Here is a 25,570-nt window from a genome sequence, read left to right as displayed (position 1 = left end):
AAAACATTCAATTTAACATAATGCATTAAAACATTTTAGTATTTTCTTAACTCCAATAAGTGATTTTTTTTAAAGTGGTTTCCTTTAAAAGCTCTTAAACTTCACCTGATGTTCCTACTCAAAATGCATAAACATTGTACTGGAATATACTAAGAGCTAATAATTATTTGTAAAGGGAATAAATAAGGGAATTAATGGTAGAGGCCCTTTTTCTTCAAAGATTTAAGACTAAACAGCTGTGCCAAAAGCCTTCTCAGGTTTAGTATCATAATTAGACTTATCTTAGGATAAATTCTTTCATATCTTATGGTGAATATGGATACAGCAAACAACATAAATTCATGATATTTAAAATAATACAAATCTACATATACAAATAATTCTGAGTTGGGAATAAACAAATTTTTAAAGAATGAAATATATCCTCTACATGTAAATATAAACTCTGCAGAGGCAACTGAGTTGCTTTATGAAGATTTTTTTACCAAATAGTTATACAAAACATGACGTACACACTTTGGTTCCAAGACTAATTTTTAAACGTCTAAAAAAACCCCAGAAAAACCAATATGCTAAAAATCAGGAGAAAATCTATAGATCTCTATTATAAAAATACCTCCTTATTATGCTGCTAAGCCGCTTCAGTTGTGTCCGACTCTGTGCAACCCCAGAGACGGCAGCCCATCGGGCTCCCCCATCCCTAGGATTCTCTAGGCAAGAACACCGGAGTGGGTTGCCACTTCCTTCTCCAATGTATGAAAGTGAAAAGCGAAAGTGAAGTCGCTCAGTCGTTTCCAACTCTTAGTGACCCCGTGGACTGCAGCCTACCAGGCTCCTCCGTCCATGGGATTTTCCAGGCAAGAGTACTGGAGTGGGGTGCCACTGCCTTCTCCGACCTCCTTATTATAGGTTCTGACAAACAAGAAGAAACAACACCTATCTCTGTATTATATTAACTGCATGTAGTGGTGATTAGCAGCTTCCCTGGTAGCTCAGCAGTTAAACGAATCCACCTGCAAGGCAGGAGGAGCTGCTGCTGCTAAGTCGCTCAGTCGTGTCCGACTCTGTGCGACCCCATGGACTGCAGCCCACCAGGCTCCTCCATCCATGGGATTTTCCAGGCAAGAGTACTGGAGTGGGGTGCCATTGCCTTCTCCAGCAAGGCAGGAGACACAGGTTCAATCCCTGGGTTGGGAAGATCCCCTGGAAGAGGGCATGGCAACTGACTGCAGTATTCTTGCCTGGAGAATCCCAGGGCAGGCTACAGTTCACAGGTTCGCACGGAGTCAGACACGACTGAAGCCACTGAGCACACAGATGATGATTAGTAACACAGATCACTTACGGGCCTCATCACTCAGCAAGGTATTTATAAAAACAATCCAAGTACAGTAATACAGACAACTAGGCATACAGAACTATATAGTCACTATCTGTGAAATCACAGACCTTCCTAATAAGGTCTAGGAGAAACAGAAAACAAATTATCAAAGACCTCCAAAACAAGCCTAATGGAACACTCAAAGCATCACTGTGTCCTACCATTTCATAATGCAATACTTATAGTATTAAGTTTTGCACCATTTCCCTGCAACAATGAGTCAGCATCTAAACAAATCTTAATCAGGAAACACCCTGAGAGGACAACACTTACAAAGTTTTTGAGATGCAAGTTGTATTGACTGACCCCACAGCTTTCTGTCTTGATTTCTGAGACTGTCATTGATGAAATGAACTGCAGGTACAGCTTTGTGCTGGGCATGTTTCAGTAATTTTCCTGCCTTCATACGATCCAGCTCTTGTACAACCACCCAGGGAATTATTAACACAAGTCTGTCAAAGCCTAAAAAATAAAAAGATTTCTTATAAGTCAACAAATATATATTAAGCTACTAAATTGAACTGCTGTAGGAGAATTAAAAGTTTTAAAGACATTCATAATCTAAATGAAGAGATAATACATAAAAACAGGAACTAAAAACAGATACAAGTGTCAAGAGAACATTACAAAAATAAATATTAATACTACCAGAGATCAAAGAAGAGTAAGTTTAGAAGCTAGATTAACCAGTAAAGGCTCTTTCCCACCCTTTTTACTTAAGCTGATTGTGCTGTGTACGCTTGCGCTTAACAACATATCCAAATGAAAGTAAGTTTACAGGGAGTAAAAAACTCACATTAAAAAAAAAAAAAAAAAACTCACATTACTATTAATATAAAGTATTAACTCAAATAAGAAAATCAGAATCAGTTTGTTTTATAAATACCTGGGATTTCTGTTGTCATCAAAAGTCTAACAAATTTGAGATGATTCATTAGAATATTTGTGTCAATAACAATTAGAAGCTTTTTGTCTGAAGCAGTATTTGCTAGGGAAAAAAAGCAAAGTGAGAATTCACATTTGTAACACACTTGTACAATAACTAAAACTTTGTTATCACAGAACTCTGATAGCATTCTTAAGGCAATCCTTTAAACAACAAAAATGCATTTACTCCAGTTCTTAAGAGAAAGAACAGTAGTCAGTGTTTAATTATCCACCAGTAGAATACTGCATATTACTTATGGGTGGATTTTTAAATCATAAACTAACTTATGACAGCAGTAATTATGTTGTCAAACCCTGTACTCTTATCACTGGTGGTTATCCAGTTAGGAATCATAAGCTAATTTTAATATATTGTGAAATAACACTGAAAAGATAACTATGTATAAAAGAAAGAAAACTAGTAATACTAGTATTATTTCTTCTTAGGGTCATAATAGGAACAGGTGAGTTGATTCACAGATAAACAATAAATTTGGAAAATGCAACATGAATATAATGTAGCAGTGTTACTATTTTTATAAATGCAATTCAAAACTGTATAGTAGCATACTCTGGAGGACATCTGTCATTTTCTCCTCTCAGGAGTAAGAATAATTACAGTTTTATTATATAAATAAGAAATTCAGGAATACCTTTGAGAAAATTGCACTGTTTCTGATCAGGGCTTTACAAACTTGAAACCGGTAAAAGTTATGATTAAGAGCAAGAATAACAGACTACTCATAATTCTGATTACTGCCTTTAGGAAAAAAAAAGAAGGAAAATATTTCTAACTGCCTAAAAATGTGAGATATATAACGCAAATGATAACACAAATCATAGACCTGATTCCTACAGCTGAAAGAAATATACCATATTTTATTATTTCAAATGAGCGCATTTTAACACTTTCAACCTAAATATTATAAAAACTAAACAGAGAAAACATAGGGGTCACAAACACAGTCATATACATACAGGGTATACCAGCAGAGGAACGTGTATCATCTTCTACCGTGTCAATCTCCATACTCATTAACTCTCCTGAAGGTGGAACCACAGGTAAATCCACACTTTTTCCCACACGAGCAGCATGAAGCTCTTCTACTATCTGCATCTAAATTGCAAAAGACCCACAAAAAAAATTTTGAATTATTTTCTCTGCAGATTAATAAGAAAGCAGTTAATTCTTAATTCACTTAATATGAGATAGTCTGTGGAAAGTAAAAATTTTACAAAAATATGTAAGCCTATGGTAAAAAAACCACAGATTTATAAACACATACAGGGTTTACAGTAAAGAATTTGAAATAGAACAGATATATGTGTATCTATAACTGAATCAACTTTGCTGTACACCTGAAACTAATGTAACATTGCAAATCAACCATAGTCAAAAAAAATTTTTTTAGCTCTTTAAAAAAAATAAAAAATAAATAAAATGGCTCTTCTCTTATTCTTATTACAACCTTAGGCAAATTATTTAAACACCATGGGTCTCAGTTTATCTACACAATAGGAATGGTAAATATCTATATCCTTTTAGTACTTTTTGTAAGGATTAAGTGAAATAACATGAAAAACCTCACATAGGGTCTAATACATAAGAGACTTCCAAAATAAGTTAATTCTCATTTCCACTCTCACTTCACAGTACTTTAGGAGCCAAATATCTGGATGATCAGCACTCTTCCTAAGATTTCTAAGATTGTTAATTAACTATCAAAAACTGAAATCCAGATCTTTATACTTTTTTCATTTCAGGGAAGTAGTTCCCTCATGTATTATAATGTAAAGAAATTAAAGTATAATCTAATTTTAGAGCAGAGGTGAGAAATCTTTCTTCTATCAAGGGGCACTGACCCAGAAGACATAAAAATATAGCTGACTGTCACAAATAAAAAGCAATCAACATGGTTTTAAAGTCTCCTTTAAATAGAAAAATACAAAGTGTTCTGTGAATCTAATTTTAATTTAGAAGCAGGGAACATAAAATTACATGCACTACTTCTATTAGGTTTGACCAGGAGATTCTAGCTGAGAAATGAAGCAACAGGTAAAAAATAAATATTATGTGTTTTCATTTTCATTGAATATTTTCCTCTTATTGCTAATTAGAAAAATGAGGCAAAAACATTAATATCATACTGTATTTTGGTAAGCTGAGGCATAAGTATGCAAAAACATAACATTAAATTAAAATTAACATTGTGAGCATAGGCTCCACGCTTTTTATTCAAAACAAACTAGAGCTTATTAAAAAAAAAAGGCCAAAAGGTGATTGAGTAAATGGAAATACTTTTCCAAAGGATTTTTCAGGGCTTCATAAATACTTACATACTGAATTAAGTAGAGATATCACTGTTATTTTCATACTATAAAAGTTTTTATAGTCATTATTTTTTATTAAAATAGGAACCCCCATCTTAATTTCATTAAAAATATTCAAAGTAAACAAATATATCAGTAACCTCTTGATCTGTATCTTGAATACTTTCAAGTGACACTGAAGAACATGGTGCTTCAAAAGTCTGAAATGAAAAGTAATTTTATTAATTAGTTAAGAAGCATACACCTAGAATAAGGTTTTTCAGCTGTGGCACTACTGACATTCGGGATCAGATGATTCTTTGTTTTGGGGGTTAATACTCTTCTCACCTCAGGTAAAAAAGTAGTAATGTAAGTAGTTCCCTGATATATTATAATGTAAAGAAATTAAAGTAGAATCTAACTTTAGAGCAGAGGTGAGAAACCTTTCTTTTATCAAGGGGTACTGACTCAGAAGACACAAAAGTATAAATGACTGTCACAAATAAAAAGCAGTCAACATGGTTTTAAAGTCTTCTTTAAATAGAAAAACACAAAGCGTTTGGGGTTGTTCTATGCATTGTAGGATGTTTAGAAGTATCTCTTCCCTCTACCCACTAGATACCTACCCTCCTCCCATCCTCGACAATCAAAAACGCCTCCATCCCTTTGCCCAAGCAATTTCAGTGTTGTAACAGAGACAGAATTTGATGTAAATAGAGTTGAAGAGAAAATTATCTATACTTCAGTTTACATTCCAGTAAACTATGCTGTTTGGGGGTGCATGCTTCCATAAATGCAATAAAAAGAAAAACAACGAACAGGAAAAAAAATAAAAGGTCTCCATCAAATCAGTTGCCAATCCACTAAGAGACAATATTGCCCCCAAATGAAAAACTGTCCCTAGAATAGAAAAGCTTCATTCTATTAAGTCATGAAATATAGTAGAAATTCTTTAAGATTTACTCATTCATATATATGCCTTCCTAATAATACTCATATTCTAAGAACAAAACATGCCACCTTAAGAAACAGAAATAACCACGGCAAAGATAAAAAGAATACTGGGCCTTGGTGGTGGGAAATTTTCATCCATGAGTAAATGAACCATTTCTAAAAGTGACATGACAAAACAAAAGAAACTCAGAAGATTATTATATGGCTGAGGGAGAAGACTGAAAATGTATGGGTGTTTTATTTTTTGTCTCCCAGCAAAGACTGAAGATTTCTCTAATTTCAGTTTTTCACTGGCACTTTCAGTGAGTGGCTGAGATTTACCCAATCCTACATACAGGTGACAAGGAACTTAACTAAGCCTTTACTAAACCAAATCATCTTCTAAGAATTCTCCAAGATAACACCAAACACACATGTATTTTAGAAGAAGCTGGATATAAACTGCAGACTCTCTTTTAAAAAGTGTATCCTATGTTGCTTTGTTGGGAATTGAGCTTCTACCCTAAATTTCCAGTATCAATCTTCACACAATACAATACCACACACATCACACACGTAGGCCCGTTACAGCTGTACTCTCCCATGACCCTGGGTTCTATAATGCCTTCTCCACCTGACTTTAAATCTCACTAGAACTTTAGATTCTCTTCAGCTAAGGAGTGCCAACCAAGCTAGAGATTATTATAGTACTTCCTGCAACTTCTGACTTTCGAAGTCTTCTCATTCTTTTACTTAGGTCACTACTACCCTTCACTCTCTTTGACTATAAGTCACTTTCAGTGATTTCAAAAAACTTTCTATCAACTTCAAATCCTTATTATAAAAGAAAGTCTTAGAGGGTATTTAACTTTGCCTTCCCCCTTCTATGTTTTATTAAGTCCATGGATTGGGATAAAGCCTTCCCTGGAGATGATAAAAGAGAGTAACAACAATGGCTTTATTTGCTGGAGTGATTCCAAACTAAAAGCCTGATTATTCTTAGTGGCTCTGTCCTATCTACAAGATAAAAAAACAGTCTTTCCCAGGAGAGATAAAGGAATCCATTGCCTAGACCCTGGCTTCCTCTCCAACTTCCTCTCACATAGATTCTCAACACATCTCAAGTCAAACTGAACAGTGTAAATGCTCACGTATGCCTGTGCCATGCAATCTCACAACTCTGGGCCACTACACAACTGATCATTTCCCCTGGCAGGACAACACTTCTATTCTTTGCTCTACACATTTTTCAACACCAAGCTTAAGAATCTCCAAGCTTAAGAGAATCTCTTAAGAATCTCTTAATGAGCCCTTCCTTAACTCACTTCCAAATTTATACTAACACCAGCCAAATTCCCAGGGCTCTAATATTTTCTTCACTGTATCTGCAATTGTATTTGTTTACTAATCTACCTGTCTGGGAACTTCTTGAGGATAAAAGTGTCTTATTCTAACTCTAAATGCCTAAAAAATAATAGGTACCTTAACGTTTAGATAAACTGATGAATTTCTACCCCAGAGACTGGTAAGAATTAAGTTGGATACCATTTATAAGTGGCCTATAAACAGTAAATCTCTAGAATCTTAGTTCACAATGGTGAGGGGAGAATGCAAATTGAAAAGGGTCTATAACAAAGAACTGTAAGCCTAGGGAAAAAAGAAGTCACTTTCTCCTAGGAAAGCATAACAGGATCACTGAATACAAAAAAATACAATTACTTCTTTGTAAACTCACTATCTTAGGAAGACAATTATCCATTGAGGAATTTATGAGGAAAACAAATATAATATTAAGATGATTAGCTACTGTCACTAATAATGGTATTAACACATTCAAGATAAGAACAATATTTACTTGCTGCTCCTGCATCTAAATGACTTTCAGTCAGACAAGACTGCTATCAAAGGAATATAAAGAGTTTTAATTCCAATAATTGAAAAGTAATCATGCAAAAACTGCTTCCCCTACAACTACATGCTATGTACCTCGTTTGGTTTTTATAATAATTCTAAACAGAGAGCAAAAAAGTGTGTAAGATACATCTCATACTGTTCCTTAGAGATACAGCACCAGGGGAATACCAAACCATGATACAAAGATGTTCAGTGAACAAACTGGAAAACTCAGATTCCTTTCTTGCATTCTAGAGAACTGGTTATACAGCACAAGAAGAAAACTGAAGCTTTCCTTTAAGAAAGCAATAAAAAAAACAAACTCAATTCTTTCATTCTTTGGACCCTTCAAGTTCAGTGAAAAAGAGTACTCTTAAAAAAAAAAAGAGTACTCTTTCTCAAGCTCTTCTGGCCCCCCTAGTTACAATCCCTCCATTTTTCAAAGGAAGTATCTTATACAACACTGTATAGTCTTGATTCCTAAAAAGAGGTAAGCTCCACCACTGCTGTTTATAAGCAGTCTCTAAATTTCAGAGCTTCTAAAGTTCCAAAGTTCTAAAAGTTCTTCTAAAGATAAGTTTATTTGAGATAGAAACAAGGCTATTGCAATTAGGTTTTCAAATTAGTCCACAAATGCTGATTTACTACATAATTTAGAAGCAAAAATAGATGTGCCAAGCTTTCTAGCCTAGATCTCTGTATACATAGTTCCCTCTGTCTGGAACATTCCTGCTTCTCCTATCTCACTCTACCTTGTCTTCACCTGAATAACTCCTATACAATCTTTAGTTCTCAGTTTACATGTTATCCCCTCCAGTAAATCTTACTGAATTAATCCATCCAAGGCCATGTTAATCCCACGCTATGTGTTCCCATATAAGGTGATTAAGTATTTGTCAGACTTGAGGTGGCTGTTTCTGTACCTCCTCATATAAGAAAGTCTTTGAAAACGATGACTGTGATTGTGGTACCTGGCATACAGGGCATTCGAAAGAATAATTTATTAGAGGAACAGCTATTTGGAATATTAGCCCCGGAATTGTCGTACCTGGAGTTAGAGAAAACTGTCATAGTACTTTTCTGATAGGACTATCTATAACTGCTGCTTCTGTATTTTTACACAATCCCTTCTATTTTGGGTCCCTGATAGTTGCCAGGATAGTTTCTTAAGGAAGGTGGAATTCACAGAGTAAAATAAAAGAACCAACATATCTTCCTGCTAAACAGAATCTGCCTTTTACGATCATTATCTATAACAGAAACAACTCGAACCTAACTATGTTTAAACTCTTTACTAAGGTCTGTATTCATTTTGCACTATCTTACCTGGGTTAGGTTTTCACCAGAACTTAAATCATTAATTTCTTGATGCTTATGATATTCTCCTTCCCACTCATGGCCGGTCTGCTTATTTGTGGAATCTGAAAATAAATATTCACTTCTGTGCCTTGTAAACTTTAATGAAAACTGGGAGCCTTCTGGGCATTCTTTTTTCTCCTGTTTAGTCTTTAACTTGTTAGAACCTAAAGTGAACACATTTTCTTGTACAAGATTCTGGAGGGTATTGCGGGATTTTACTGGGATTTTGAAGTTAATCCTTCTCCTAGATTCAAGGGGTTCCTTAATTATCTTGTTGGAATTACAATCCTGAGAAAGCTGGATTTTCTTGCATTTCTCCGAAGCACATTTTTCAGAACTGTCTCTAAATTTATTGTCCCTCTCTTTCTTGAATTCCTTCATCTTCTCCCTCTGAGCAAGTAAATGAGGCCCTTTTTCTTCACTTGCCTGGCCCTCAGATTTTGGTTTCTCATCTCTGGCCACCTTAGGACAGCTAAAGTTTTCAAATCCATGGTCCAGCTTACTCTTAACATTTGCCAATTTAGTATCTTTAACTTGAAAATCTACACATTTACTTATATCTTTTTTAATTCCATTTGAAGAAGAACTTTGTGAAATAATCTGATTATTATTTGAATATGATGCTTCCTGGAGTGTAACAAGTCCTTGGGATGAAGAACCAATTTTTGGTCTCTTTCTTGGAGGGTCAGTTTCTACATTCAGTCTGTAAAGCAGCACAGAAAATTAGGTACATTACAATTAAACATAACACATAATATTGCACTATATCATTTTAGTTAGGAAATGAAAGAACTGGCCTGATATGAACTTCAGTAAAAGTAAGAAATAACTACAGTATTAATAAAGTGGAAAGGATTACTCAATAAATGGTGTTGGAATAACTGATTTGTTATTTGGAAAAAAAAATTTACAGATTTATATAACATCAGATGATATAACCCCAAACAGATTAAACATTCAAGTGCAAAATAATTATTATTTCTGCTATACTTCATATTAAATACTTAAAAACCATAGAAGAAAAAGGGAATATTTATCAGATTTCTTAATAAAGAACTTCCTAAACTTTACAGCAATGGGAAAAATATCACAAAGGAAAACAGTAAATGTAAATGACTACAGTAGTACATTAAAAAATAATAAAATTAAAAGAACTGGGAAATGGCATATGCTACAAATGTGACAGCTTATTAGCTTCAGTAAATAAAAATCTCATCAAAAAGTACTAAGGCTCTAGAATAAGACATGAACAGAAAACCAATGAATTTAGAAAAAGGGAACAGTTAATAGACATTTTTGGGAGAAATGTTTGACTTCCCTAGTAGTCACAGACGTGCTAATTGCGATGTACCATTTTCTTCTATCAAATTAGTCAAGATTGTTAAATAACACTAAATACTGGCAAGAGGTTGTTAAATGGACCCTCTCATATGTTGCCAGTGGAAATGCAAAATGATATAACAGTTCCACAGAGGAATTTGATAATATAATTAAGAATTCTAAAAATGTTCTTATCTTTTAACTTCTTAGCTATTCCCACTTTAGAAATCTAAGGAGAAAAAAGCTAAAAATAGACTGAAAATAATAAGATATTCAATTCAGGATTATCTATAAGAGCAAAAAGTCAGGTACAAGGTAAATGCTAAAATTTTGGAAATGAATAAGAAACATGTCATTCTACCGAATACAATACACTATCATAGTCATTTCGAAGGATGTTTATGCAAAATTTTCAAAGACATACAAAATATACTGGTATACTATTAAGCAGAAAACAAGCATGGCATAAATCTGTATACATAAGATTATCTCAACAGTTTAAATAATTATAGTAAACAAGTCAGAAAAAAAGTACTAGAATGCTAGCAGCAACAATAGCTAGAGGTGATAACATTTTCTTGCACAACAAAACTAGATATTACTCTGTAGTCAGAAAGAAAGGGGGAAAATTTTGATGAGCCACAATCTATTAATTTATATCAGGAAACTCCTGAATGCCTTTTAAGTGCCTGTCATTCTGCCGGACACTGGGAGGCAGTGGAGGACACATCAAATATAGTCCTTACCCCTCACTAATTTACCATCCAGCAGGAGACAGAGACCGGAAATAAGTGACTTCTCAAAGAATTAATTATGGCAAGAGCAAACTATAAACATCTCAGAGTTTCCATAGGAGTTTCACCTGAGTCTTCACCTGGTTTTATTTTCTTTGCTCTTTCTACAAAAAGATTGCCTATCATTATTTACCTGTTAATAAATAGCAATAAGATAAAACTTTAATAGGGCCCTGTTTGGCACTTATTAGCATATCATATAAGATATTAACTGTAGTAAAGAAAAATCAGGAAAACAACAAACGAAAGAAAATTTTAATAGGACCCTCCAGTTTTCTGAGCATTTATTTATTTATTTATTTTTTATTAGTTGGAGGCTAATTACTTCACAACATTTCAGTGGGTTTCTGAGCATTTTAAAATTCCTATTTGTTCTTCACAACAGTCCTGTGTGGCATATTCCATAACAATCTATGCACCATGGTCCATATGGTCATTAACTAATGGAAACTCAGCATTATAATACCTTTAATTATTCCTACTATTTTCCCAAGCCACAATCTGTTAAATTAACATGGTTTTAGAGCCATATCAATTCAATAAGCTACATATTCTCTTCATGGGTAATATGCAAAATAATTTATCCAAAATTATTAAATCAACCTCATAACCTCTTCTATTACTATATGTAATGAAGTTATGTATCTTGTAAGGGTGTGTCAAAATCAAATTATTTGAGATGCAAATTAACATTTTAGTTGAAAGTACTATTTACAAAGTATAGAACTCTGATAAGATTTTTTATTTCACTCAACTTTTTCTTAAATTTATACAAATATTAAGAAAATCATATCTGTGATTTAGCTATAAATATGTGCCTACAAAACAGTATTAAACAAAATAAAGGATTCTGCAAATCTAAATATTCAGTCTCACAATTCAAAGCTAAAAAATATACCAAGAAAAAGGGAAAATTTACCTTTTCAGTTCTTGTTTTCTTTTCATATTACAGCACAGAATATCTGCAGGATCTGACTTCTGAAAGAAAAAAGGCATTAGGAAATATAAATTGTGAACTAAGGAAAGATGTTGGGAGACAGTATTTTTCCACACCTATATGTTAGTGAATACGTTAGAGACAGCCTGGGACCTGGGACCCTGTACTGTAACTGCTGCAATGCTTGCACCTGTACACACCTCTCCTCCAGCAACAAAATACAAAGAAACTATATATGAGACTAAAAGTAACTGTGTGCATGCTCAGTTGGGGCAAATTATGGACAACAGATACAAAAAGACCAAAAAACTGCTACTCATGAAGAGCCAGGAGCAAAAAGCAGGGTACTGAGCATGCCCCCTGCAGTCACCACCACCAGAGGGTGGGCAAAACACCTCACCCTTCCAGCCCTAAGCCTGTGCACACCCCTAACTTCACCCCATATAACAAGCTAGAGCCAAGATGGCAGAGAGGGAAGGTGCCACAAACAGTGCACTTACCAGCTGCTGGTGGGGACCATGACACCCAGGCAGACAGGAGGAACCCCCGAGCAATGCGGTGGAACACAGTGGGGAGCGAGGGGGAAGAAGGAGAGGCTGGATGGGACCGGTGCCCTCGAGGAGAAGCTGGGGGAGAGGAGGGGTTCCCAGGCCTTGAGAGGCACACTTACCTCAAGGGGATCAGCGGGGACGGGGAGAGACCTTCGGAGGTCAGAAGATCAGGGGAATGCACCTGAAACCTACTCAACCCTGGGGAGCTTGCTGAGGCCAGGGGCCTGATCCTCTGTACTCTGGGGCCAGAGGCATTCCAGAGCCCCTCCAGGCCAGGCTAAGCTTAGGCAATCTGCACCCCACCCCCATCCAGGACCTTTATCTGCAGCATGGGCCCTGAGCATAGGGCCCACCCCCACCTAAGCCCTGCCCGCCAACAGCCAAGACTTTTTCCAGCTTTTGTTCTCTTTTTTTTTTGCCTATTGCAGTTCTGTTTTACCTTCCAGTGGTTGTTTCACTTCTATTTTTATTTTTTCTAATATATGTTTTAGTTTTTAAAATTTCACTTTTTGTTGTTGTTCTTACTCCGTGTGGCTTGTAGGATCTTGGTTCATGGGCCAGAGGACGGGCCTGAGCTCCTATGGTAGGAGGGCTGAGTCTGAACCACCAAACTAACAGAGAACCTAAGACTCCAGGGAATATTAATTTGAGTAAAGTCTCTTGGAAGTCCACATCTCAACACCAAGACGTAGCTCTACCTAACTGCCTGCAAACTCCAGTGCCGGAAGTGAAGTGAAAGTCGCTCAGTCATGTCCACCTCTTTGTGACTCCATGGACTGTAGCCCACCAGGCTCCATGGGATTCTCCAGACAAGAATACCGGAGTGGGTAGCCATTCCCTTCTTCAGGGATCTTCCCAACCCAGGGATCAAACCTGGGTCTCTTCCATCGTAGGCAGATTCTTTACCTCTGAACCACCAGGGAAATCCAAATCTCAGGTCAAACAACTAGGAAGACAGAAGCGCAGTCCCACCCACCAAAAATATGTGACCCAAGTTACAAACAAAGAAGCACAATAAAAACCTACAAGACCAAACACATGAAGAGGAAATAGACAACTTACCTGAAAAAAAAACTTATGATAGTAAAAATGATCCAAAAACTCAGAAACAGAATGGAGGCACTGGTCGAGAAAATATAAAAAATGTTTAACAAAGACTAAGAAGAACTCAAGAACAAGCAAACAGAGATGAACACAATAGCTGAAATGAAAAATACACTAGAAGGAATCAATAGCAGAATGACTAAGGCAGAAGAATGAAAAAGTGAAATGGAAGACAGAATGTGGAAATAACGGCCAAGGAACAGGATTAAAAAAAAAAATGAAAAAAATTAAAGACAGACCCAGAGAACTCTGCAACAACACTAAATACACTAACATTCGAAATACTGAGTCCTAGAAGAAGAAGGGAAAAGAAATGGTCTGAGAAAATATTCGAAGAGACTATAGTCAGAAACTTTCCTAACATGGGAAAGGAGATAGCTACCCAAGTCTGGGAAGTATAAAGAGACCCATGCAGGATAAACCCTAGGAGAAACACACCAAGACACATATTAACCACAAAATCAAACACAAAGATCAAACACAAAGAAAAAAAATATTAAAAACAGAATGGAAAAAAAAATACTAAAAACAGAAAAAAAATGACATACAAGGGAATTCCCATAAGGCTCTCAGTTGATTTTTCAGCAGAAACTCTCCAGGCCAGGTCGAAGTGGCAGGATATTGTTACAGTGATGAAAGAAAAAAAATCTACAACCAAGATTACAGCCAGCAAGGATCTCATTCAGATTCGATGGAGAAATTAAAAGCTTCATAGACAAGCAAAAGCTAAGAGAATTCAGCACCATTAAGCCAGCCTTACTTACTCAAGGATTTTGGCCTTCTGATTAAGTTAGTGTCCTTGGCTCAATGGTAAAGAATCTGCCTACCAATGCAAGAGATGCAGGTTCAATCCCTGGGTCAGGAAGATCCCCTGGAGAAGGAAATGGCAACCTACTCCAGTATTCTTGCCTGGGAAATACCACGGAGAGTGGAGCCTGGCAGGCTACAATCCATGGGGTCACAAGAGTCGGACTCAGCTTAGGGACTAAACAAAGCCAGCCTACAAAAGATGCTAAAGGCAATTCCCTAGGCAGGAAACAAAAGAGAAGACGACCCACAAAAGCAAACCCAAAACAACTGCTACCCACTCCAGCATTCTTGCCTGGAGAATCCCCATGAACAGAGGAGCCTGGTGGGCTACAGTCTATGAGGTCGCAAAGAGTCAGATAGGACTGAGCACCTAAGCACAGCACAGCACCATTTACAACAGCCAGGACACAGAAGCAACCCAGAGGTCCATCAACAGAGGAACAGATAAAGAAGATGTGGTACATATACACAATGGAATATTACTCAGCCATAGAAAGGAATTAGATTGAGTCATATGCAGTGATATGGATGAACCTAGAGTCTGTCAAACATGGTAAAGTAAATCAGAAAGAGAAAAACAAATATTGTACACGAATGCATATATATGGAATCTAGGAAAATGGTACTGATGAACCTATCTGCAGGGCAGGAATAGAAATGCAGACGCAGAGCACGGACTTAAGGACACAGTGGGGAAGGACAGGGTGGGGCACACTGAGAGAGTAACACTGATGTATATACACACTACCATATGTAATGGCAGAAAGTGAAGAAGAACTAAACACCCTCTTGATGAAAGTGAAAGAGGAGAGTGAAAAAGTTGGCTTAAAGCTCAGCATTCAGAAAACTAAGATCATGGCATCTGGTCTCATCACTTCAGGGCGAATAGATGGGGAAACAGTGGAAACAGTGGCTGACTTTATTTTTTTGGGCTCCAAAATCACTGCAGATGGTGACTGCAGCCATGGAGTAAAAAGACACTTACTCCTTGGAAGAAAAGTTATGACCAACCTAGACAGCATATTAAAAAGCAGAGACATTACTTTGCCAACAAAGGTCCGTCTAGTCAAGGCTATGGTTTTCCAGTGTTCATGTATGGATGTGAGAGTTGGACTGTGAAGAAGGCTGAGCACCGAAGAATTGCTGCTTTCGAACTGTGGTGTTGGAGAAGACTCTTGAGAGTCCCTTGGACTGCAAGGAGATCCAACCAGTCCATCCTAAAGGAAATCAGTCCTGAATGTTCATTGGAAGGACTGACATTGAAGCTAAAACTCCAATACTTTGGCCACTTGATGCAAAGAGCTGACTCACTTGAAAATACTGGGAAAGATTGAAGGCAGGAGGAGAAGGGGATGAGAGAGGATGAAATGGTTGGATGGCATCACCAACTCAATAGATATGAGTCTAAGTAAACTCCGGAAGTTAGTGACGGACAGGGAGGCCTGGCGTGCTGCGATTCATGGGGTCGCAAAGAGTCGGACACGACTGAGTGACTGAACTGAATTGAACTGAACCATATATAAAACAGATATCTAGTGGGAGGCTGCTATATAGTACAGGGAACTCAACTCCATGCATGCTCTGTGATGACCTAGAGGGGTGGGATTGGGGGTGGGGTGGGAGGGAAGCTAAAGACGGAGGGGATATATGTATACATATACCTGATTCATGTTGTTATACAGCAGAAACTAATACAACATTGTAAAGCAATTTTACTCCAATTTTTTAAAAATATATTTAAAAAAGAAACAAGGCAGCTCCCACCTCAGTGAGTGAGAAAGCAAAGGAAACTGTTCCTTGATCTCACTCTCCCCATTGCAGCAGGCACCCCAATGAAATCTTACCTGAACTTCTTATCTGGCATCTGATCACTTTCTATTGACTATGGGCAGGCCAAGAACTCTGGTCGGTATCAGGTTGACACAATAATGTTCTTAATCCTTGCAATAATCTCGTGAGACAGATATTATTAGTATCTCATTTTACAGACAAAGCACCCAAGGCTCAAATAGAGCAAAATATCCTCAACATTACAGAGCAAGTTAGTCGCAGAGCCATGATCTGAAACCAGATTTCTCTTTCTATTCTACCATCCTCTCTCTCTAGGGGCAGAGGGCTAGACACAATAAAAATAACAGAGAAAGAGGATAGTCTCTGTCCTGAAGAACTCAGAGTAAAGCAGTCTCTGTCCTAAAGAACCCAGAGTAAAGCAAAAGGCTAAAGTAGGAAGAAGTAGAAGGATATATAGAATAAACAATAAAATAAAGCAGAACAATAAACAGTAAGTTGTAAAAGAGTTTAAAGGATCAAAACCCAAAAGTTGGGATGTACCAAGGAAAAAAAGTAGGCCGAAAATATGCTAAAGATTGAGCATATATTGAATAAAGATGAATGGGTAAAAGAAAAAGGCATTCTTCACTAAAAATGCTTAGGCAGTCTAAGAAGCTGGAGATGACTGGTGTAAATTCGGCAGAGAGAAAATAAACCAGCCTACCTAGAAGGGCTGTTCTGAGGAAAAAGAAAAATGAAAACTGGATACTTAAGGTATGACCAAATTTAAAAGGGTCTTGACTCTTTGTGACCCCATGGACTATACAGTCCATGGAATTCTCCAAGCCAGAATACTGGAGTGGGTAGTTGTTCCTTTTTCCAGGGGATCTTCCCAAACCAGGGATCAAACCCTGGTCTCCTGCATTGCAAGCAGATTCTTACCAGCTGAGTCACCAGGTAAACCCAAATGATAAACTAAAAAAGTAAGTGAAGATTTTTCAACAGAGGAGAAATACGGCGAAATCAGTGTTTTAAGAAGGTTAATACAGCAAGAATTGCAACAGCAGTTCCATTATGTGAAAACAAACTCTTAAAAACCAAAATCTGCTTTCATGGAACTTTCACAACTATTTTCTCTTGTTACCTACAACAACTGTGCAGCAATCTTCACATACTCCTAACTCTTCACTTGAACATGGTGAGCACCTCGCAACCATCCATGTACCAGGCTGATGTGTTTAGTCTGCTGTCACTGTTTCATATTATTTGGCAGACAGTGGAAAAAAATCTGGACTTCACTTTGTTGCTGCAAACAATTTTGTGTCCTTTCACAAGTCACTTAACTTTCTGGATCTCAATTTCTGAATCTGAAAATGCAAACACTATCTCTGCCCTGGTGACTTCAAAATGAAATTGTAGAGACAAATTTAACCATATACAGGAAAAGACTTAAAAATTGTCTAAATTTATATTCATGTTGTTTAATCCCATGATAGGATCTAATCCCACGCACAAAGAAAGAATTTGATAAATGCTTTTTGGTGAGTAGCAGGAAAAAGTTGGTTTTCCATCTATCGGCTATCAAAAAGTAAGTATAATATCAAGAAAAAATTAATGGAAAAGTAGTAGGGGAATTTATCTCATAAAGCTTTTAATTGTACATTAAAACTTTAATATCATTTTTAGAGTTAAGTTACAGTATCTAAATACTCACCAGTTTTCTCTTCTTTGACGACACTGATCTTATAGAGCAAGTTGAACTAGTAGAACTTACTGATGGTTTTTTCTCTCTCTTATCCTAAGAATGTCATTTGGAAAAAAGGAAAGAAAAGCACAAAATAAAGTACAGTGTAAGACAGCATTCTTTTATCAATGTTTTTATAAATCAAGATTGCTTCTACATTAATCAGAAGTTTCAGAGGAGAACACTGTTTATTTACTTATTTAGCTGCATTGGGTCTTTGTTGCTGCGCATAGGCTTTCTCTAGTTGCGGAGAGCAGGGACTATTCTCTAGTTGCGGTAGAGAGACTTCTCATGCAGTGGCTTCTCCTGTTGCAGAGAACAGGCTCTAGGTGTGAGGGCTTCAGTAGCTGCAACACCCAGGCCCAGCAGTTGTGGTGCACAGGCAGCAGTTACGGCTCTCAGGCTCTGGAGCAAGTGGGATCAGTAGCTGCAGCTTACAGGCTTAGTTGCTCTTTGGCATGTTGAATCTTCCCGAACCAGGGATCGGAACCGTGTCCCCTCCACTGGCAGTTGGGTTCTTATCCACCGTACCACCGGACAAGTCCAGAACAATGTTTAAAGGCATACAAACATTGGTAAGAGGAAAGGAGACTTAACTAGAAATCAGAAGATCTAAGTACTCTAGGAATGAGATGGGATAGAAGTGGGCTTCTCCGGTAGCTCACACGTTAAAGAATCTGCTTGCAATGCAGGAGACCTGGGTTCAATTCCTGAGTCAGGAAGATCCCTTGAAGAAGGGAATGGCTACCAACTCCAGTATTCTTGCCTGGAGAATTACACAGACAGAGGAGGCTGGCGGGCTATAGTCCATGGAGCTGCAAGAGTCAGACGTGACTAAGTGACTAATACTTTCACTTTTTCACTTTCACTTGGGATAGAGGTAATATAGCAGAAAGTTACAGACAGCTCACATAAGGCCACTGGGAAGTGGTACTGCCACAGTGATACTTAGTCTTCTACAAAGCAAAACCGTATACCCACTTATTTTTTCAGTGGATCCTGAATTCAACAGACCCAGGACAAATGTACTTCAAGTACCTACCGTGTATCAAAGACATTTTTCTAGACAGTGAGAACAGGTTAGTGAAAAAACAATAAAAGTCCCTGCTGTCATAGAGGTTACACCTACTGCAGGTTTAACTTACAAATAAGTAAGTAATATACTTAGTGTGTCAGATGATGGATGCTATTAAAAAAATAATAAGAATAGAGCAGAGAAAGGGGTCAGGAAGGGCTGGGAGGCAAGGGTGAGGCTGTTGCAATTTTAAACAAAGTAGTCAAAATGGGTCCCCACTGGTAATTTGACATCTGAGCAGAGACCTAATGAAACTAAGGAACAAACCCTGTGAGTATCTAGGGAAAGTTTTCAAGTTAAAGGGAGTAACAGCAAGCACAAAGCAGGAATGTGCCTGGCTTACTGGAGCAACAATAAGGAAGCCAAGGAGTGGAGAAAGCAAAGGGAGAATGAGATGGAGATGAGATGGTGACAGTAATGTGTTTCCTGTCCCAGCAAGGACATTAGCTTTTTCTCTAAAATGGAAAATCACTAGAAAATATTGGGCAGAAGAGTGACATGATTTAACATTTTAATAGGATCACTCTGCCTGTTATGCTGAGAACACAAGAAGGCAAAGGTAGAAAGCAAGCTGTTTGCCTGGATCATGGTGATAGCAGTGGGAGCGGCAGTCACACTCAGCTGACAGAATTTGCTGATAGATGGGATGCAGGCAGAGCATGATGACCAGGGTTTGGGTCCAAGCAACTTAAAGAATGTAACTGCAATTTACCACATTAAGAAAACTGAGGCTGGGCACTTACAAGAGTATAGTTTAAGAGGAGAAAGAGCCAAAAAGGATACTGCCAAGCCTCAGTTTCTTCATTTGTATAATTGGGATAATAATAGTACCTACCTCATAGAGTTGAGAGGAATAAATAAAATAACGTAAGTAAAGAAAAACAAATGTAAGTAAAGTCCCTTCTGACTCTTTCTCCGTCAGAAGAACAAAATATTTACATAACTTGTTTTAAAACTGAGGAGTATTTTTTTCATTATACAAAAATAAAACTGCAAAACAGGGTATCTTTAGGTCAATAAGTCAAAATTCTTACTTCATCAATATTGGATGATGGGGTGGTGCCTTTTCTCCGAGACTTCTCCTTTTTTCCACAAGATTCTTTGGTGGACATTTTGCAAAGCTAAAATAAACATCAAAAACACATTATGTGTGTGGGTTCTTTTTTTTTTTTAACCATTGCTACAACAAAAACATTAGAAATCATACTTTTTCAGTTTCTTAAAGATTGGAGTTTTATAAAATAATTTTTGTATTTTACCCATTCTCAACATGATAGGATTACCTCATTGTTCCATTTTACTTATATTCTGCCTCATGATCTGTTCCCTTCCATCAGTCTGGGGATGGTGACCTTTTAAGAAAGACTCTCAAAAGTACGCCTTTAAGGCAAACTTCCCTTTCTAGCATCACATTCCCATTTTCAATTGCCTGCAGGACTATTATACTTTGCCCCACCCACACCTCAAAACCAATTAGTGATTAAGTCTTCCTTTTCTTAACACACCCTCCACATCTCACTGAGTGAGACGCTCGGCAAAACATACACATTTTCTGAGTCCTAGCTCCACTATATGTAAAATAGAGATAACTCATCCGAGAGGGTTTCTTAAAAACTCAAATGAAACTATGGATGTAAAAGCACCTTGTACAAGATAGTACACAGTACAGTCTAAAAAAAATACTGGCTTCAGCAACTGTCTTTCTGCTAGACACTGAGCTTCTTGAAGAGCACACTGTATTGAAAATTTAGGAGGTGTTCATAAATGCCTTCTGAGTAAATGAGTAGGTGAATTTTTCTTTCCCAGAATAGTGATTGTTCATTCTGAGTCACTTCCAACTCTTGCTCATTGCAGTCCCTCTGTCCGTTTCTGATCCCAGTCTCCCTTTTCTAGCCTGGGTCTGGATCAAGTCTGTACTGCTTTTACTGACAAAAAGAAAAAGAAAGAAAGAAAACTACACACAGTCATCCCCAGTGGTCATAAGCACTTCAAAGATAGTATATATAATCAGCCTGTACTGGAACACAGAGGCCAGAGATTGGGAATATCACCAGATTTCCTGGGGCAAGAAGATATAAAGGGGTCCGTCCACAAGCAAAGTCCAAGGGAGAGTTTATTGCTGCTAGTGATATGTATAGCACTTCCATGTGACACAGAGATGGTAAAGAATGAGCCTGTGATGCAGGAGACCAGAGTTCGATCCCTGGGTCAGGAGGATCCCCTGGAGAGGGAATGGCAACTCACTCTAGTATTCTTGCCTGATAATCCCATGGAAAGAGGAGTCTGGCAGGCTACAGTCCATGGGGTCACAAAGAGTCAGACATGACTGAACAACTAACACACACACACCACACACACACACACAGAGTGCTAAGTATTGATGCTAAGAACATAACAAAGACTAGAAACCAAGCAATTACAAGTACTCTTGGTCAAACATGATCACAGTAAGTGAAGTTCTATAAAAGAATGATCAATTACACTAAATCAAACTTGTAGAATGTTTTGAAGAATACGGAAGAAGGAAAATACTGAGACCAGAAATCTAATAATAATAAATAAAAATTAATAAAATAGTCAACATATACTTCTAAGGGCAGATTCTAAATTACCCAGAAATTTTGCCTTTTAAGATAATTCATGGCAACAATTAAATTCACAGTTAAGCTTCCAGATTACAGGAATAATCTTCATTTTTCTTTCTTGTTCCAAGGATCCCATTCCATGGGGAGAAAGGTATAAGGAAAAACAATAACTTTCATGAAATAAATTGCTTAGAGGCAATGGGCTGGTTATTTTACCTTTTACAGTTTAAACCTTTTCATGTTGTGCTTTGAACACACACAGACACAAAACCAATTTGAATCTATTATCCCTAAGACAATCAGAAAAAAAAAAAAAACACTGCAGAGAGTAGACTATCAAAAGAAAAACACCTATCTATGTACTGTGACAAATGTTTTATATTAGTGTACCATTCATATCAATTTTATAGAAATCAAAATATAAACTAAATGAGTGGAGATTTCCTGTGCTGGCCTGCTTCCCAGTTGGCTCCTGATCTCTGCTGCCACCATCTCTTATGAAGTTCCCTTTCACAATAAGTAGAGATGACCTGTGTAACCAACAGGATATATTTATATAATATGTGGCTAGGTCAAATAACACACTGCGGCTTCCGCCTTTCTCTGTCTTGAATTGTTCACCTTAGAAAAAGCCAGCCACCATATCACGAAGACATTCAATTAACCCTAGGAAAAGCCCACCAAGGAAGAGCTGAAACCTTTTGCCAAAAATGAATGGACTTATAGGCATGTGAGTGGGCCACCCTTGAAGCTGATCCTGCAGCCTTAATGAAGCATCCACTAGGCAGCATCTCTTGCAAATATCTCACTGCAATGTTATGAGACACCCAAAGACAGATACACCCAGAAAGCCATTTCTGAATTCCTGACCCATATCCACTGTGGGGTAAGAAGTGTATTGGTTGTCTTAAGCCATAAAGTTTTGAACAACTTACGCAGCAATAGATGAGTAATATACTCAATATAATTTTTCAAACTTTGAAGATGCCTTCTTTAGGATGGCTCAAGAGCAGGGACTGTGCTTGGGAATTCTGATTAAAATTTCCACAGAATACACAGACTAAAAATCTAACCCTTTTCATCTGGTTTTCAGCTGGTATAAATGAAATTGACATCCTAAATCAAGCTTTCAATTAACCAACCATTCTTTCACAAATTAAAACATCACTGGTTCCTAGATGATGCATAAATATCCACTACTCATGCCTGCAAACTATAATGTTATTATCCCATTTTTAATTAACTGTTAAGACCAGTGAGGCAGTATATACATCCAGAATACTAGTTAGAAGTTGTGGATGGGGCCACTAAGAGGGCTTTAGAATCACAATTCACAAAAACTTCCATGGGATAAACTGTTTAACTGGGGAGGAGAGGAGGGGAAAACCCCTCCACATATACTTTCTAAGTACTGGGAGGGAGGACCACATTCCTGTTTTGAGTTTCGAAGTGCTAAAAAATTCACACTCGCTCTCCCCTGGGTATTGAAAACAAACAAAATAAACAGACCAAGAAGAAAACCATTAAGTATCGCCTTTATTAACTAGGAAAACCGAACGTAAAGTGCGAATACCTGAGACTAAAAGAAGATTCGCTCTCCCTTCCTGCTTCCTGTAACATTCGGACCAGTGTAGGCAGAGCAGTCAGAAAACAAGGTTTTATTCCTCTTGCCTCCCGCAGTGGGCTTGAAGGAGCGCGCTTAAACTCAAGTAGGCTCGGAGAGTAACGAGAAGTACGGAGGCCTGCAAACTTAACAGACGCCTTGAGGAACCTGAATCGCATCAGTCAAGTGCCCTGAAGCTCCACACATTCAGGAGCTTTGGATATTAAAAGCCTAAATGTAAGCATAGTCTTCTCCCGACTCCTGGGCCCCCGCAATTCACCAGCCACAGGAATCTTACAGCCACAGCGCGGCGCTGCTATGGGGAATACGCAGGTTAAAAACTAAATTAAAAGGAAAAGAGTGTTCAGATCATGGTGTGGGTGAAGGCGCGAAACGAAGAGCAGACCCCCCATCTCAGGTCCACCTGACTGACAGGCGGCCCCGAAACCGCGGACTCAGGTAGAAATACACCGCACCCAACCCGGGGCGAGAGGCAGCCCGGAAGGCAGAGCCGGCCAGAACCACACCCTTCACAGAGCAGGCTAAACCCCGGGTCCGCCCACAGAGTCGCCCCGCCCAGGCTCCAGAGGCCCCCGAATTCTCCGTCCGTCCCGCCGGCTGCCCTCTTTCGGTCCCGGAGTGAGGCAGGGAGAGTATCTACCGAAACGTCAACTAACCCCTCGGCTTCCCTACGTTACTTACCAGAGCCCGCGCCGGTCGCGATTTGGGACACCCAAACCATGGGTAAGGGACCCCGAGCGCGATGCCCGCTGGGAAATGTAGTCCTGCGCTCCGATAGCAGCTAGCGCTCGAAAGCTTGGAGCGTTTGTTTAGCTTTGCCTTTACTTCCTCTGAGGCCTTGGGACCACCCCCTGCCCCGCTCCGCCCTGGGCGGCGCAGTGCACGATGGGTATTGTAGTTTTGGTTGGGTTCGGTGGTTGACGGCTAGAACGGAGACGCGCCGTGGAAACGGAACTCTCTGACCTCATTGGACGCCGTGCCCCAGCATGCTCCTGCGCAGTCGGGGCTGGCGTCGTAACGCCTTGGGGAAAAGGAATCGGACGGGGCCGCGAATCGCTGCCTGTGGCTTTTAATTTTTCTGCTGACTGGATTTGGTCACTGATTCTTCATCTTTTGTCTGTTGCACGCATCTCGCCCTCCCCATTTGCTTCCCCACTTCTCGGATCCGGCCCTCTGGGCTTACACGCCAGTTCTCTCACTCCGCCGTGAGCCCCTGCTGGTCCCCGGGCGGGCCTGGCAAGGAGGCGGTAACTATGGAGAATATGGCGGAGGAGGAGCTGCTGCCCCAGGAGAAGGTGGAGGTGGCCCAGGTCCCGGTCCCGACCCCGACCCCGGACTCGGCTCGGGTCCCAGCTCCGGCCCCGGATTCGGCTCCGGTCTCGGCCTCGACCCCGGCCCCTGCCTCGGCTCCGACTCCGGCCTCGGCTCCAGTCCCAGCCCCTGCCCTGGCCCAGGCTCCGGCCCTGTCCCCGTCCCTAGCCTCTGCCCCTGATGAGGCTGAAAGCAGTAAGTGCAGGGAGGCCCAGATCTTTCTGCCGCAGGAGAAGCAAGAAAATGCTCCTTGCTGGGGAGTAGGGGAGGCCCTTCTTCACTGGGATGGTTTTTAAGGGGGAGAAGGCAGTTTTAGCGAGATGGGGGGAGGAACGAGGGACCCGTATAGCGGTAAAAACGGGTACAGGGTGGGAGGACGGCATCTCCACAAACCTCGGGGATCTCACAGGGAAGGGTCTGTGGAGGCCAGTGGTGCTGCAGGTGGAAGGAAATAATGGGATCGTGAACGTCTTCGTTAAAGGGGGGCTTTTTCTGTTACAGAAAGTAGAAGTTACACCTCATTTGGTAGTTTCCCTCTCAGCCCCGTCTGCCATATTTCCCTGTGCCCTATAAAATATGATAGAGTAACCGAGTTTACTGTAGTAGATGCTAACTGCCAAGATTTAGAAACCGTTGCTGTCAATTAGGTTTTATGTCTCGAAATAGACACGAGATGGGGTTTTTCTCATTTTTTTTTAGCAGCTTGCCTCCAAAAAGAATTTGAGGCTGACGAGTAGTTTTGAGATAGTGACTAAATTATAGATGTTTTCCCTCAGACGTAAATACCCATCGAGTTTTGTACGTTTCTCCAAGTCGGCTGTCGAAAATTAATAGCCTGTATTAACTGTGCTTGCATGTTTTATAAGTGATGGTTTATTGGACCATAAAGGAATTTAAAAGATTGATAAGTAACACTTTATTAAGAATAGTCTGAACATTTTTAAACGTAAGCTCTGAGAAACTTTTCTTTAGAAATTTTGTCCCCAAATTGACCTTTATGCTTTTTCTGAATCATAACAACAACAACAAAAAATCTTAATATGTTGTCTTTCCTACTTCTAAGCCAGTTTTGAGGTTAATGTTTAAAAAACATTTGGATAGTTATAATATAATAGAATTACTTCTGTAATTTTTAAACAACA

General features: G+C 38.8%; 2 protein-coding genes across 10 annotated transcripts in view; one reads left to right on the top strand and one right to left on the bottom strand.

The window, feature by feature from the left end:
• SWT1 (SWT1 RNA endoribonuclease homolog) overlaps positions 1-25,570 on the bottom strand; it is a 99,222-nt gene that overhangs the window by 70,647 nt on the left and 3,005 nt on the right. For 2 of the 7 annotated variants that reach the window (XR_009695844.1, XR_009695845.1), the window contains exons 1-10: positions 23,067-23,656; positions 19,943-20,029; positions 17,804-17,887; positions 12,355-12,480; positions 11,837-11,895; positions 8,771-9,506; positions 4,780-4,839; positions 3,287-3,425; positions 2,268-2,369; positions 1,655-1,843 (exon numbers count right to left, since the gene is read on the bottom strand). Coding sequence is in view for 5 of the 7 variants with exons in the window: in XM_061160926.1 (XP_061016909.1) it covers positions 1,655-1,843; positions 2,268-2,369; positions 3,287-3,425; positions 4,780-4,839; positions 8,771-9,506; positions 11,837-11,895; positions 12,355-12,480; positions 17,804-17,887; positions 19,943-20,020 (1,573 nt within the window). In the remaining 2 variants the exon portion in view is untranslated. Of the gene's footprint in view, positions 1-1,654; positions 1,844-2,267; positions 2,370-3,286; positions 3,426-4,779; positions 4,840-8,770; positions 9,507-11,836; positions 11,896-12,354; positions 12,481-17,803; positions 17,888-19,942; positions 20,030-23,066; positions 23,657-23,798; positions 23,930-25,570 lie in introns of those variants that run through there. The other 5 variants (XM_061160926.1, XM_061160927.1, XM_061160928.1 and 2 more) reach the window with 5 other exon arrangements.
• Positions 23,718-25,570, top strand: part of TRMT1L (tRNA methyltransferase 1 like) — a 38,192-nt gene continuing 36,339 nt past the window's right edge. The window contains exon 1 of one of the 3 annotated variants that reach the window (XM_061160933.1): positions 23,718-23,840. In XM_061160933.1, coding sequence (XP_061016916.1) covers positions 23,837-23,840 — 4 coding nt within the window. In that variant the 5' untranslated portion in view covers positions 23,718-23,836. Of the gene's footprint in view, positions 23,841-24,108; positions 24,624-25,570 lie in introns of those variants that run through there. The other 2 variants (XM_061160932.1, XM_061160931.1) reach the window with 2 other exon arrangements.

This window comes from Dama dama, chromosome 14 (assembly GCF_033118175.1).
Source record: "Dama dama isolate Ldn47 chromosome 14, ASM3311817v1, whole genome shotgun sequence".
Classification (NCBI taxonomy): domain Eukaryota; kingdom Metazoa; phylum Chordata; class Mammalia; order Artiodactyla; family Cervidae; genus Dama; species Dama dama.
Note: the sequence above shows the minus strand (reverse complement) of the source record. Positions and strands in the feature narration are given on the sequence as shown.